The sequence below is a fragment of the Astatotilapia calliptera genome, chromosome 2 (assembly GCF_964374335.1).
Source record: "Astatotilapia calliptera chromosome 2, fAstCal68.1, whole genome shotgun sequence".
In the NCBI taxonomy this organism is placed as follows: domain Eukaryota; kingdom Metazoa; phylum Chordata; class Actinopteri; order Cichliformes; family Cichlidae; genus Astatotilapia; species Astatotilapia calliptera.
In genome coordinates, this window is record NC_137423.1 from 31090585 (window position 1) to 31105730 (window position 15146).

The 15146-nt window shown below is 40.1% G+C and overlaps 1 protein-coding gene across 1 annotated transcript in view; it reads right to left on the minus strand.

The window, feature by feature from the left end:
- The window catches only part of trpc7b (transient receptor potential cation channel, subfamily C, member 7b), a 57966-nt gene extending 43097 nt beyond the window's left edge, over positions 1–14869 (minus strand). Inside the window, exons 1-3 of the mRNA XM_026194502.2 lie at positions 14028–14869; positions 9030–9792; positions 1201–1383 (exon numbers count right to left, since the gene is read on the minus strand). Coding sequence (XP_026050287.1) covers positions 1201–1383; positions 9030–9792; positions 14028–14515 — 1434 coding nt within the window. The 5' untranslated portion in view covers positions 14516–14869. The remainder of the gene's footprint in view (positions 1–1200; positions 1384–9029; positions 9793–14027) is intronic.
- Positions 14870–15146: the final 277 nt, after the last annotated feature.

Consider the following 15146-nt stretch of genomic DNA (forward strand, 5'->3'; position numbering starts at 1 on the left):
TTTTTACAAATATCTCTAAAATTGGAAACATCCTGTCTTAGAGTGGTACTGAAAAGCTAGTTCATGCATTATTATTTCTGGACTATTCTAATTCATTATTATCGGCTGTTCTAAAACCTCTCTGAATTTCAATTTATCCAAATTGCTGCTGTGAGAGTACTGACAGGAACTAGAAAGAGAAAGCAGATTTCTCCCATATTGGCTTCTATTCACTGGCTCCCTGTTAAAGCCAGAATCGAATTTATAGTCCTGGACCTCACATACAAGGTCTTAAATGTTCAGGCCCCTCATAATACAATATCACGCTAACAGTGCACTTTGCTCTAAGACTGCTGGCTTACTTGTAGTTCCTAGTGCTTGCTCAAAAAGGGGTTGTCTGACTATTTCTTTGATCCGTAACTTAAAATATAAAGCGCTTTGAGGCGACTGTTGTTGTGATTTGGAACTATATAAATAAAATTTGATTTAGCCAAACTGACAAATCTGCACTTATATTAATGTGTCCATGTTAACACAACAACTAAAAAGTATGTGGCGAGTCTCATTCCACTTTTTTTTTTTACTTCTGGGCAGTGCTGATAATACTCGAATTCCTATGTGTGTGTAATAACCTTAATGGAAATGTACAGGTCCAAAAGGTCAAAGTTACAAAGCAGTCAAAGTTATTATACAACAAAACTGTCTTCTTCCAAACAACAAATGGACCTTAAAGTTGAAATGACGAGAGGATTATTGGTCATGTTTTCTTGCGTGGTCCCATGTGTTTTGGGGGTTGGGTATGGATTTTTGGAACTGTAAAGACCCAAAAAATGAGCTCCAATGATATCTCAGATGTACTGCCCTTTCGAAAAGGTTAAAGAAAAAGAAGTTGACATAGTACATGAACACCAGTATTAGGTATCAAAGTCAAACACACTGTGTGACAAGCCTCTTCACCTTTAGAGACCTATAAAGCTGCTGAGACAAACAATTACCGTTTTTTCTTGTAGTCTTTTGTATTATGTTGGCATTTTGTTTAGTTATTACTTACAGAAAATGTTTTCACAGTTCCTGCAAAAATAATTTAATCCCACAAAAAAGGCATTACATACTGCATTGCTAATTCTTTGAATAATTTTACACTAATTTTTAATGTTGAAAATTAATGCAATTTGTAAAATTCGTTACATTTTTTAACGAGCTAATCTGTTTTTGTCTTACCTTCTTGACTTCATACTTGATAGCCAGTTTGACACGGCTGAGGCAGGGACGGTTGTAGGGACTCGGCGGGCACTGATCCACGTCGCCATTCAAAATCGCCTCAACTTCCTCTGTGTCCCGACAAAGGTCCAACACACCCACCACAAAGTCTTTACACTGCATGGACAGCTTACGGTAGTCATTCTGCATGAGAGTGGATGATGTGAATGTATTTCAGAAGGGAGGAAAGAAGGAAAATATTTTATTTTAATTTTCACATAGGTGTTAAATGGTAAATGGCCTGTATTTGTATAGCGCTTTGCTAGTCCCTAAGGACCCCAAAGCACTTTACACAACCAGTCATCCACCCATTCACACACATATTCACACACTAGTGATGGCAAGCTATATTGTAGCCACAGCCACCCTGGGGCGCACTGACAGAGGCGAGGCTGCCGGACACTGGCGCCACCGGGCCCTCTGACCAGGTGTTACAAATAGATGCAGAAAATGTACAATTCTTCACAGCCTGAGAATCATCCCTGTCCCTACATAATAATCACCTGCCTCTTTTTGTGTTTTCTCAGGTAGTTAGAAATCTTTTACAATGTTTAACCGTGGCTTGTTAGCATTGTATCTTTTGGCTTGAACTGGCGTTTCCTACCTTTTCACACAGATGGAAAAATCTTCAGTTTGAGCGGTTATCGAGCGAAGATTCTGTGGGACTTTCAGATACAGATGGACAAAATGGTGGTCCTAACCAACCGGACAAACAGAAGAAAACGGCTGTAGCGATCGATGTAGCAGTTCCGAATGACAGCAACATCAGGAAGAAGGAACACGAGACGCTCGAGAAATATGAAGGGTTCAGAGAAGAGCTCCAGAACATGTGGAGGGTGAAGGTAACAGTGGTCCCAGTGGTAATCGGAGCACTAGCTGCAGAGACTCCAAAGCTAGGCGAGTGGCTCCAGCAGATCCCAGGAACAACATCAAAGATCCTCTATCCAGAAGAGCACAGTCCTGGGAACAGCTAAGATACTGCACAGGACCCTCAAGCTCCCAGGCCTCTGGTAGAGGACCTGAGGCTGAAGAATAGACCGCCCAACAGGGGCGAGAGGGGATTTATTTATTTATATATATATATATATATATATATATATATATATATATATATATATATATATATATATATATATATATATATATATATATATAAAAAATGGTCCTCAAACAACTGAATGAAGGCATCTCGATGTTTCCTTTTGCAGTATCATTTTTTGAAATGCTCAGTCAGTACCTTCCCACGCATCTGATTTTACTTGTACACAATTCTGCCAAAAAACAACAGAATTCTTCTAAATAAATCCCCAACATTTCAATTTTATTTCAGATAAGACTAAAAACTTAAAAACAGAACAGAAGAAGAGCATAAATGAGGATAAAGTAGGCCAATCCACTCCTTTAATCTGTTCTTTCAGTGACCATACTGTGCTGCCCCAGCTGGGAAGCAACAACAGAATGCTCTAAATATGGAACAATGATAGAAAAGTTATTACTGTACTTTCTTACATAGCAGTTGTGGATGAATGTCTTTTTTCAGTGTTTTCAAAAGTCACTTCAAAAATTATGAACTCAGCTCAGATAAAGCTGAAATGTTCATGAATTTCCTAAAGCTGCTAAACCCTAATAACTGTGTAATTACACTAAATGAATACTCTGAAGTAGCTAGTTTTATTTTTCTTAACTTTCAGTTGCAGTTTATTACAAACTGAAACAATTTATTAAAAGCTTCGTTAAAATGAGCACAATTGATTCGTTCAATAAAAGTTCAAGTTTCAATCTCTTACCCCGTGGCTCTCACTGTGCTCTCTTAGCTTTCTTTCTATCAACCACTTTTGCTTGATTCTGTTTAGCAACAGTTGGTTGAACAGGAAGCAGTCAGTAGGCTGGAGCTTCTGGCAGATTTAGAGTCCCTGAGGAATGATTATCATTATGCATTCACCGCCATGTTTGTGCTCTGCTCAAGCAAACTATTACACCGTGTTGAGGCAAAAGCTTTTACATTGTTCTTTTCAGTAAAATAATTAGCATTAAACACAGTAGGAAATTATCATCTCCCCTTTCTCAACTTTCTTTCAGTGCATCTTTTTAAGCAGGTAGCATAAAGTACTTATGTGCATGTCTGTGCCTTATATTAATATACATACTTATCAAGAACATCATTTATATTCCTCCACAGTTTGGTCTTTTTAGCACAACCTGGACAGTGTCAGTCTTGAATACAAAACTGTGACCTTCCTTCCGTAGAATCCGTGTGTTCACATTCTTAAACCCCATTCAGCTACAAAATATCAATACATTTTCAAATTTGGTCCATGTTGCTTACATTTATTATTTAAAAAAATAAAAGAAGCCAACCCTTTGGCAACAAGCAATAAAAACATTTTTTTTCCTCTTTCAGGCTGCTAGATGAAAGAAATCAATTATTATCTCAAACCTATTCAAAGATAGGACTTCAGGCTATAAGAAGTAAAAAAAAATATTTTCTTAAACAGTGGTATTTTCATTGCTAAACAGACATCAAAAATGCACACACAAAGATAGTACGCATGCATGAAAATCCAATCATGTTGTGTGGGTTTTTACCTTGACAACTGAGACTGAGGACAGTGTTGTGAGATTGAAATTGGAGACAGAGCGGTGTGAAACCGAGTGAGAATGGTTACAGATGAGTGAACTGAGGGGTACGCGAAAAGAGAGAGAGAGAGAGAGAGAGAGAGTGTCAAATGTGACACAATCAGAGAGAGAGAGAGAGAGGGGACAGGGGAGGTAATGTAATGTAAGATGGAGGCACTCTCCTTCTTGTTGTCTTTTGTCTCAGCTTTGCTCAATATTTCATTATTTTAAAAAAACATGCAAAATTATATTTCAAATAAAAGTTAATTGACACTTTCCACTCTCTGATTGTATCCTCTCTTACTGCTCACTTACTTTCTAAAAGGTATTTGGAGCTTTTCTATGTGTGTCTACAGAGGCTCAGATGACAAACTGATGGGTTTCTTGTGGAGTAAGGTTCAGTTCTGATGGATCCTTAGCAGTCCCCACATAACAATTCAATATGCGGCGAATTTAACACTATTGCTCCTGCAAGGAGACATGTTGTGCATCTTCTCCAGTGGATGAGAAGTTTTAACCTAACTCACACTGAACATCCAGTTTGATTTAAACAAATGAACTTGTGTCTTACATTACATTCAAAATGTATGTGTACAGTCAGGGAGCTAGCTAGTAGATAACATCAATATGTCAACAAAGCAAAAAGCTTTTATTTGAATCTGTCAAACAGTTCAATTTCAGCTTGTCACTTATGTAGTGGGCGAAATGAATGATAATGACAATATACAAATATACAGCACTGACAGTTGATGTAAAGCCAGGCAATTGTTATTCTTTAGGAGAAGTGATACCTGAACCTAACACCTAATGCATGGAGAGGGGGGGGGGGGGGGGCACTCGACTTCAGTTTTATCTTTAAGTCAGTTTGTGATGGTGTCCGAATGTATTTTATTCTCTTATGTGAGCGGGGGGGGGGGAACGACAGCCACTGAAAATGCTGTTAATAATAGCTTCTGAATATTGTTTAAGTAAAACAAGTGCAAAGAAAACAGACACACAGAGAAAACCAACAATAAGGAAAATGGGGTCTGATGATTTGAATAATGTGAATTTAGAGGCTTCTTGAATAAATAGGCTGCTGATTGGCAGCTTATTTCTCAGTCTTGGACAAACACGTACCTTCAATTATGCTTCTCTGAAAATACACATGAATAAATCCACAGACGCTTAGAAATATGTTAGAGATTCCCATATGTCATAGAGGCTCACAAAAGCACTAACATGGTCATTGCCTTAATCTCAAAAACACATTATGTATACTTGTACAGCACTTCAAGCAGGTTGATTAGATTATTCAGCTCCTTTCAGGATACTAGCTTTAGAAGTGAGATGAAAGAAATATAAACTTATGGCATAAATTCTAAATTAATTCACCAAGGAAATGGTGAGGACTGGGCATATTAACTGAGATTTGTATGAATAGATAAATATACCTCTGAAGTCATAAAATTGCACCTAATAGCATACAAAAGTTCATATGTAACATTTTGTGTTAGCAACAAAATGCTCTAACTTTTCCCGCCCACATTTGAACGTTCCTGTCACGGTTCTGGGTCCGTTGGACCCAGTATTTTGAGTTTATTGTGTTTTGATTTAAGTTTGCATCAGGGATTGTGTTCTTGTTCTCTTGTCGTGTTATGGTAATGTTTATGTCTATTATTAGAGTTCCATGTTCTGTTTATCTGGGTTTAAGATGTGGGTTTAGTTTCATATGTCATTTCAAGTCTGTCTCTGTCTAGTCTGTGTCTTAGTAAAGTGTGTTTTGTTTCCTGTTTTATTGTGAAGGTCTGCGTCTCATGTGAGTGTGTTCAGTTTTACCTTTGTCTCGTCTTGTTGATTATTCCCAGCTGTGTCCACCACCTGTGTGTAATTCCCCTGTGGTTCTCTGTGTATTTAAGTCATGTCTTCAGTCATTGTTGTTGCTGGTCCGTCTGTGTATTCCACCCTGCGTCATCTGTGTATCTACCATGTCACATCCGTGTGCTCTCCCTGCTGTCCATCGTCATTCTCCTCTGCTCGTTCTCATTCAGGTTTGTGCTTTGTAGTTTAGTTGTTTCCCAGTATAGTTTAGTTCCAGCTCCATTTTCCCTTTGTATTTACTTTCATGTTCAATAAACCACCTTTACACCTTCACGACTGCCTGCACTTGGATCCTCCTTCATTTCCTCCACACGGCTCACCTCACTCGCCGTGACAGTTCCATAAAAACACACAGCTTACTTACTTACTTGATATTTTAAATTAATGAGAAGATGATGCGATAAGGGACAAGAAAACAAATAAAGAGAAAAAAGACAGAGGGGTGATAATGAGATGGTAATGAGACAGATGAGCTCCAACACAACTGTGGTCCCTCAGGTGAGCCCTTCTCATTAACTTGTCTGGAGACAGAACAGACTGACAAGCAGAAAGGCTGAATATCAGACACAAATGGGGGGTAGAAAGCGGAAGGACCAGAGAAACAATGACAGTTATTAACAAGAGTGTTGAGGGTAAGAGAATGAAGCACTACATGGGTGCACAAAGGCATGCCATTTTCTGGTTCACCAGATGCTTCAGTACCATCTAATGGTAATCACACCAGTGCACATTTTACATGCAGTTATTCATAGTACTGCTAGGATTTCTTTAAGATGTACCCATAGGCCATTACTAATAGCTTGCACAAGCCACTCGTGCAGTCAGTCTCTGAAGAAAGACAGTCGACTGACACTTGCATACCCTCTAGCTCCTTTGCACAGGTCTGAGCAAGCTTAGACAAGACAGATCCAATATCGCAGCGAAAACTGTTCTCACAGCTTTTCTTTGAAGACAGTTTTTCACTTATAAGTGAATCTCACTTGACAAAACAAGGAAATCGTTAGAAATTTAAAAAAAAAAAGATCAAGTATAAATGTATACATATAATGTACGAGTCTAATGGATGAGTGTCTCTGGTTTTTCAGTGAATGCCTTACCCATTATATCCAACGCTAACTGATTTGGGACTCGTACACGAGCTGGCACAGTAGGGGGAAATAAGCTCTCTCTACCTCAAGCTGCTACCCAAAGCATGCCCACCTGACCACACAGTGTAAAGTGAGCACAAACCAATGATCCTGCCTTGACAGAGATGCCAGCAAACAAACTCAGGTTTGATTTTTTTGTTTAAAAAAGAATGAAAAAAAATTCAAATCATTTTCGTACAAGCTACAGAAAACAAGGGAATATCAGTTAGGCACACTGTCTGAAGTTCTCCTTTCTTACATTTAACCCAGAAGATAATAGTCCTCTTTAGATATGTTATCACTTGTGGAAATACTCTTTTTGATTTAGATGAGAGAGCTGCCAGTGCAGTGTACACAGGAGGAGCATGAGCTGCTCTATTCTGAATTTGGACTTTGATCTCGGGATTTAAAGGGTGTTTATTGTCCAGTCCAACTGCGTCAGACATTGATGTTTCCACATGTATCTCCATCATGTAATGTTTAGAAAGGTTCAGGGTTGGAGTGCATTAATGATATGGGCTTTACATTTTTAAGAAACAATATTAAATATTACACAAAATAATCCATTTAGAGGCCACTCACCTCTAACCCTGATCCTAACGTCCAATCTTTAAACCTCAAATATCCCTTCGGAGATATGATATTTACTTCCAAGCTTTTGAAATTAAAATTATTCCTCACCAAGACAGTGACACAAATACTAACGTACATTCACATCAGTATTTTTACATCAGTTTCATTATCATGGAAGCAAGGTGTGTTTTGGTGACTGCAGCATAGAAAGGAATTTTTCTCTCACAATGCAAAATGCTCCATTTTAAACTCTTTTCCCCCCCCCAACAACTTGAGGGCACATTGAATTACTAACAGGTAGTTCAAAAGGGTAATAAAAATCTACAGTGCCCTAGGAAATACATTCAAGATGTGATCACTGGTAGGAATGCGGGGAAGAGTCAGATGCATATATTTTCTTAAAGCAGCATATTCCTGATCTATATAGCTTTAAAAAAATAGACCAATAAAAATACCTTAGTCAATCACAATACCAGGCTCAAGAAAAGATAGATCCCTGAAAATAATGTTCAATGTGCTGTTTTTACTTAAGCATCTGCACTGATGCAGCTGCATTCAACAAGAAGCTTCCCCTTGGAGCAAAACTAAAAAAAACAATTCAGGACAGGGTTTATAAATTTTATTATAAAGAGCTTACAAACTTTCAGTGGAACAAAAATATAGGTATATTTTCTAAACTATTTAAAACTGTCAACTTATCTCACACTTGATTTAGAGTTGATAAATGCTACTGAATCGACTTGTGGAGGGCATATTCAAGGTGATTAAAGAGCTAATGGATGCTTAAACAAACCTGAGCTGTGAAATAACTGCTGTGTTCTGTGATAAAACGGATACATGAATAGGTTAATGTTGACATTTCTAGCTCATCTTTAAACACTGGCAGTTAATGAGTTGAAAATATCTCAAATACTTATCTAATACTTAAAGTATGCTAAAGCTTGCAAAACCCAGTTTCATGACTAGATGGTGGCCACTCTCCCTTGGCCCCACAAAGCAGTTAAGGTTTACACCACCATCTACTTTAGTTTTAGAGTTTTGGTGCAGTGCGTCTGACTCTTGCTTTAGTAGTTGCACTTTAGGAGAAACACTGGATTACATTCTTTCCCTTTAATTCCTTATATGGCTTGACAGCTGCAGATGGCAGGACAATCCCTTGATACCAAGAGAAAGACAGAGTGAGAGAGGAATATTACTGGGGCTAGTGCCAACTGCTCAAACTGATATGGCATGGAATCACCATGGTGCTCCACTGCACTAATGTCAGTTTTTGGATTCTGGAGGGGAGCAGTCGCTCATTTCAAAAGAGCCCTTTGAGATCCCTTGTGATTCTGTGTCACTTTTCTTCTCTGGCCTGAGGATCACTGAACAAATCCTGGCTCACACATCTGTTCATCCTCCTCAGCCCTTTCCTGCCACCCACTTACATGCTTTTTAGCATTTTTCAAATTTAAGCAGCGGGTAGAATAAGGTTCATAGCTGGCGGTTGAACTTATAGACACTAGTGTACATTTGTAGTATGACATCTGTATCTCTACAAAACAAATCTTTATTTTTAAACTAGTAAAGTATGAAGAAAGAGAAGAATGAAGAAAAGCCAATAGGACACCTCACCTTAAATTCTGTCTCAATGTTGGCCAGTCTTGCCAGTTCATTGCTGAGCTCGAGGGCGGTGAGCACAGGGTCTTCACTGCTGAGCGACAGGTAAGCTGCACTGGCCAGGGCCTTATATGCATTCATCCTGGAGCGTGAGTGGCTGAAGGAGTCTTTCTTCTGTTTCTCCACACATTCTGAACATTTACAGAAATAGTCATGGGGCCTTTCAATGCGAGCCCCCTTCGTCAGCAGGATGTGGACAATTTCGTATTCCTGGCAGTGAGCAGCCAGGACGATGGGTGTGATGTCATGCGAGAAGCGCGTTCCGTCTTCGTCGTAGGCGTAAAAGTCATCATCACGCATCTCTTGCTCCAAAGTGCTCAAAGCCAGCCGCAGACCTCCACCAAAAGCAGGATGGGCGAGAATGGCTTCAACGATTCTAACATAACCTTTTGAGATGGCCAAAAGGAGGCCATCACCAATCCTAGCCAAACCATCTTTCTTTAGCAGCAGCTCAGTAACTTCTAGGTGCTCGTTACCCACTGCGAGCTGCAAAGCATTCTGGCCCATGTAGTCCACACAATTAAAGTTAAGGGTTTTGGACTCTTCCAGCATCTTGCGGACCACAGGAATGTTTCCGTATTCAGCAGCATCCAGAAAACGCTCCTCCTCTGCAGTGAGGGCCGAGCCACGCTCATTGAACATATAGGCTGGGCCCCGCACTGCCTGGCGACGCCCCTTCTCCCTCAACGTTGTGTGGCGGCGATGCATGGCTTCCACCCTGGAGACAGTAAAGACAGTTAAACACACTACATCATTAAAAACCACAATGATTATTGAGATGGCAATGGAGGTAGAACACAACAAAGGAATTCAAGACTCAGAGAAAGAAGCAACAAAGTGATGAAGAGTAAGTGACTGAAAATTAGAGAGGAAGAAAGCAAATGTTGAAGGCAAGCAGAAAGACTGCTAAAATCTGTTTGCCTATGATGTATCATACCAAGTCCTCCATGGACAGTTGTCAAATCTCTTTGTTGGGCAGGTCAACAGCTGTGATTGCCAAAGCAGAGATGAAGCTGTCAGCTTAACTAGCTTTAGAATGACAAACTTATACTGTGTCATCCAAAGTGACCATTTGAACACTGGTGAATAAGAGTTAGTCACTTGGAAATTTGCATGGATATGGATTTAAAAATGCACATCCTGCTCTTTACAGTGTCTGTTTCTACCTTTGTCCAACCATCCGAAGTAACACAGTGCCAGTAGATTGAAGAGAACTGCTTTTAATCATGTCCATTAGTGCAAAACAGTTTTCATCAGGACTATTGTGCTCCAACTACTTTGTTACAAATTGTCCAAATCAGCACTATTGTACTCCACCCACTGCAATTAAATTCGCTGTAGCATCTGTGTCTGCTGTATGATTGGACAGTCGGTGAAACCCAGATAATGAAAAAACCTTGAAACTCCCCAGAGAGAGAGAGAGATAGCAGAGGTGAGGTACTGTTTTTAAAGCCATAATTGGGTAGTATTATCCATGTACAAGACTGTTAAAGGATTTTCAATATAATGCTGCTATTATGAGTTAAATGGCTGTAAATGATACAGTGACCTTATAAATGACTAGGGGTCCAGATTCATATTAGACCTGCCAGCAAAATGAAAAAAAGTAATAAAAATACCATGTGAGGTTATTTTGAATTTGAGTTATTTGTAATTGTGTGCGTGCGTGCGTGCGTGCGTGCGTGCGTGCGTGCGTGCGTGCGTGTGCATGGACAGAATGCAGGACATTGAATTGAAGGAAATGGTGAAAATGGAAACTTGTTCAAGGTAGAAATATTCCCCAGGGGTGTCAAAGGATGTGGAACTGAGAAGATGAAGAGAGCTCACCAGGACAAATCTTGTGTGTACATGTGAGTGTGTGTATGGGTTTGGGAGGGAGGGAGGGGGAGAGAGAGAGAGTCAAATGTGACACAATCAGTTGTGCATGTCCTTGACTGCCAATCAGTGGGAGTAAGCAACCCCCACCCCCCATACAGAAACATGAACAATTACACATTAGGGCACCAGAATATGAACAAAACCTAAATTAACAATAGAATGTAATGTAAGGTGACACTATACAGTGGCTCTAAAGAAAGTACTATCTATTAACTCCTGCACAAAAGCATCTTTTCCTATTGGTCATTGTGTGTTTTGTTGAGTCAGTCCTTTACGCTCTAAGTTGTGTCTAATGTCTTCTCCACCTTTACACACACACACACATACAGAGGGGGATATTCTTACAGAGATATTTGTAAACATTGGGAGGATTTCTCATAAATGAAGAAAGAGGCTGGCTGCCAGCCCATTTAGATAACCTTATAGTCAGGTAATGAATCGCCATTATCTGTCCCTTTCTAGCTCCCTCTCCATCCATCTTTGGCTGTTTGTGATTCGGCTCTGAAATAAAATTTACCGTCATCATTTTAATGTGGAACGAGAGTCACGCAGACAAGAAGAGCCAGACACAATTGAGATAAACAGGCAGAGAGAAGCCATGTCTACATGTAGGTACAGAACAAGAAGAGAAATTATCAAAGCATGGCATGTGTACATATGTGTTTTGGCTTATATATCTAGGGTCTGAGACTAAATTCCTATGTCATAGAGTGGTAATTCTAAAGAAAGACAAAAAAGACTTATTGCATTTAACAAAAGAAGAAGAAGGGAAGAAAAACTGCTTTTTAAAACAACCAACATCTGACTACAATTGTCCTCTTGGAGAGTACAATATTTATCCAAGAGCTTTGGTTATCAATCTATGACTTACTTTATACTGGAGTACTTTAATGTTGTTTCAAACTATTTTATTAAATCTACCCACCTCAGTTTCATACTAAGTATACACTCTGCATTTTGTAAAGTGGACATGGCTTCAAAATCATGAAGCTTAGATTCAGTGGTGATGGCACCTATTTTATTTTCATTTAATGTGATCAGACTATTCACTATAGTAATGTAAGTACTGTTTTTTTTAAATCCTGAAACTGCAGCTATTACTGAGTCTGCCCAATTTGCTGGTGGATCCCAGTATGAGCCTCCTGCAGATCACTGAGAGCGGCTGTCCAATCACACAGCTCCCTCTTGTACTAGCAACAAAACTGACAGAAAAAGAGAAAAAAGCAATCTTGCACCATTGCCGCAAGTATCTCTAACACAGCAGTGGTGCTTGTTCAAAAAAATGTCTCAAACTACAGTTCTTTTGAGATCTCAGACACTTAATTGGCTTGAGTCTAGCTCACTGAATTGTAAAAGTTCAACCTCAGTCGTAGTTTGGGTGATGCACAGGTGGACAGACCAGGGTTTTTTTAAAGAAAAACATCATATGTGGCTAAAAAATGTATATTATACAAGCATTATTGGAAAACTAAGCCAGGAAGCCAAGCTCAATGAATAGCTACAACATAAATTAAAAAAATAAAAATAAAAATAAAATACATGGTTGGACTATATCTCTACAAAACAAATGTAAATGCTACTTTCTGGAGTAAATATGCTAAACCACTCACAGTCAAACGTAAGGCGTTTTTACGCTTTTTACTCACAAAGCAGCAAAAAAATGTGTTGGAAATGTACAATGAAGCCTTAACACAGAATGAAAATACAATAAGATAACTGTCACTATGAGCTTTTCAGCCAGGTAAACTGCATGAACAGTTTTTTACGTGTCCTCTTTTCACACTTGAACTTTCCAGGGTTGAGGCACTAAGTCATTTATAATCTGTGCAGGCAATCAATTAGGTTAGGTCATTTACCGGTGAACTAGCAAGAAGGAAGGAAAGAAAAGATTAATCAGGTTTGAAATCAAATTTTATAGAAATGACTAATGAGTTAGTGTTTTATCAGTGGGCAAACACACACATACACACAAACACACAAACACACATGCACATCTGAGAAAAGTTACACTCTTGGCTCTCTGTCTCTGCTTTTGTCAACCACACACAGAGTTCAAACAGTAAATTGCCATTTTTTTTAAGATCAAAGTCGAGTTACTCAACATAATTTAATGGTAATGAGAAACAGACATGTCCAGCCTCTCTAACCAGCTCTTTCACACAAAACCTGAGCACACATGTGTCCAACATTTCACCTAGTCAGCCATCAGAGAGAGCTTCTTCCATGTTAGGCCTGTTAAGCTGAACACTGGTATCAAAAAGCCAGACCAGGGAAGATCAAAGTCCAAACTCTGAGGCCTGTTATTCTCAATATCTGATAGTCATAGCTAAGCTGGCAGTGTAACATTAATATCCATTAAGTATTGTCATTTATGTCCCACTTTTTTCCTCTGGACATTTTCTAAATTGATGCAGTGGGCTGCATACACCAAAACTGTGTTCCTTTGTTTGAAACAATTCAATACATATGTAGTTATACAGGAAACAGCTAAACATAATTCTGTACACTGTATAGCGGAAATCCATCTCTGCAACCTGCTCCAGCTCTGTGTCACATGCCTTAATCTGCCCCTGTTTCCTATTTAACGATCTCTGAACACAAGGAGGTAGTAAGGGCTTCACTTCCTCACATATGCATTTTGCACATACAAGACTTCACAGCTTAATGGAGGTTGAGATGGAAGAGAAAGTGGCAGCTTTAGAAATTCCACTTACTGACTTACAGTGAACTAATATTTCAGATAACAGCACATCTTAGCATGTGATGTTAAAAGCACAGTAAGTTCAGATATGTCACCAATAACATTACTCAAAGCATTTATTTGAAAAGTCTGCTAATGTGCTGTCTATGCAGTGTCGGTCTGTGCCTCACAAGCTAGGTGCACCTGGTTTAGTGTCAATCCTGCCTGCCTCCACGCTTTTCAAAACTGACCTCTACTTGTTGACATTCCAGGTGGATTAAGGTTTGTGGTTATAGTTTAGAAATAAGTCCACGGACTCTGCATAAGGCCAGTGACCACAGGGCACGCGAATTAATTTTCTGGCTTAATTATATAAGGTGAGGGGGAGGACTCACGTTTGCCGGGTTTCGGAGTTGAACTCGGTGTCTATGTGCTCAACAGTGTAGTGGTTCCCATAGTCCGAGAGCTCCGGAGCCCGGTGCAGTCTCTGTCCGCGGTGCTGAAAGCGCTCAGCGTTGGCCGCTCCACGTCCCCTCCACTTGGGAAACGGGTCATCGTACTGGTCGTAGACCGCATCTATGTGTATACCCGGCCGCGAGAGAAACGGCGAGCCGGTGTCCCCGGTGCGCTGGGGGAACTTTGGCGGCGTAAAGTGTGTGGAACCCCCGGTTTCCTGGTACTCTGGAGACGGGTGAAGACACTCCGGAGAGGCGAGGTAAGGTGGGTCGGTGTCCCCAAGCAGCGGAGAGGCGGAGGAGAACAGGTCTAGGGGCCGCGGAGAGGAGGGAGATCCTCGGGGAAGTCTGAGAGAGAGAGGCGAGGAGGGAGACTCGGAAAGGTGCCCCCTCTCGCCGCTGTCGCTTTCCTCGCCCTCGTCACACATTGGGAGAGTTCCCGTCCACCATATACTTTAAAATATTTAAGCTATGTGACAGACATTTAACAGTATTTGTCAAAGTTGCCACCGCACAAGTTTCTTCTGAGCAGCGCCGTGGCGACGAGCCAAGCCTCCACCTTTGCCTCTGAGTGCGCGCGCTAATTAGAAGGCAGCGAGTGCGCGCGCAGGGAAAAGCCAACCCTTTACAAAATGGAAGGAAAAGAAGAAGAGGCAACACCATAAAGTAGCTTAACTTACACATAACACCGGCCAAAACAGACGATTACACCTCAGGGTTGCATTTGCTAATTAGCAAGTACAAATAAGCTGTAACTTTGCTTTTTAAATTTGTTTATTAAAATAAAAATTAAAAAAAATCTCATTTTAGGAGTAGACGGGCGAAAGAGAGGGGGGGGGAGCTTGTTTAGGATGTGAAGGGGTTAATGAGAATGCCCACCTGTTATTGACCAATTACTGGCACTGGCATAATCTCATCTTGTTATTGCTTTAGAGAACAAACAAGCGAGTCTTAGCTTACAAGTAATATCAGTGGGAGCTTTACTTTCATATAAAAAGCCGTTACTTTCTCAAGGGTTTGGCAGATATAAGGGATATACAGTCTGTTACTGTGTGTCCA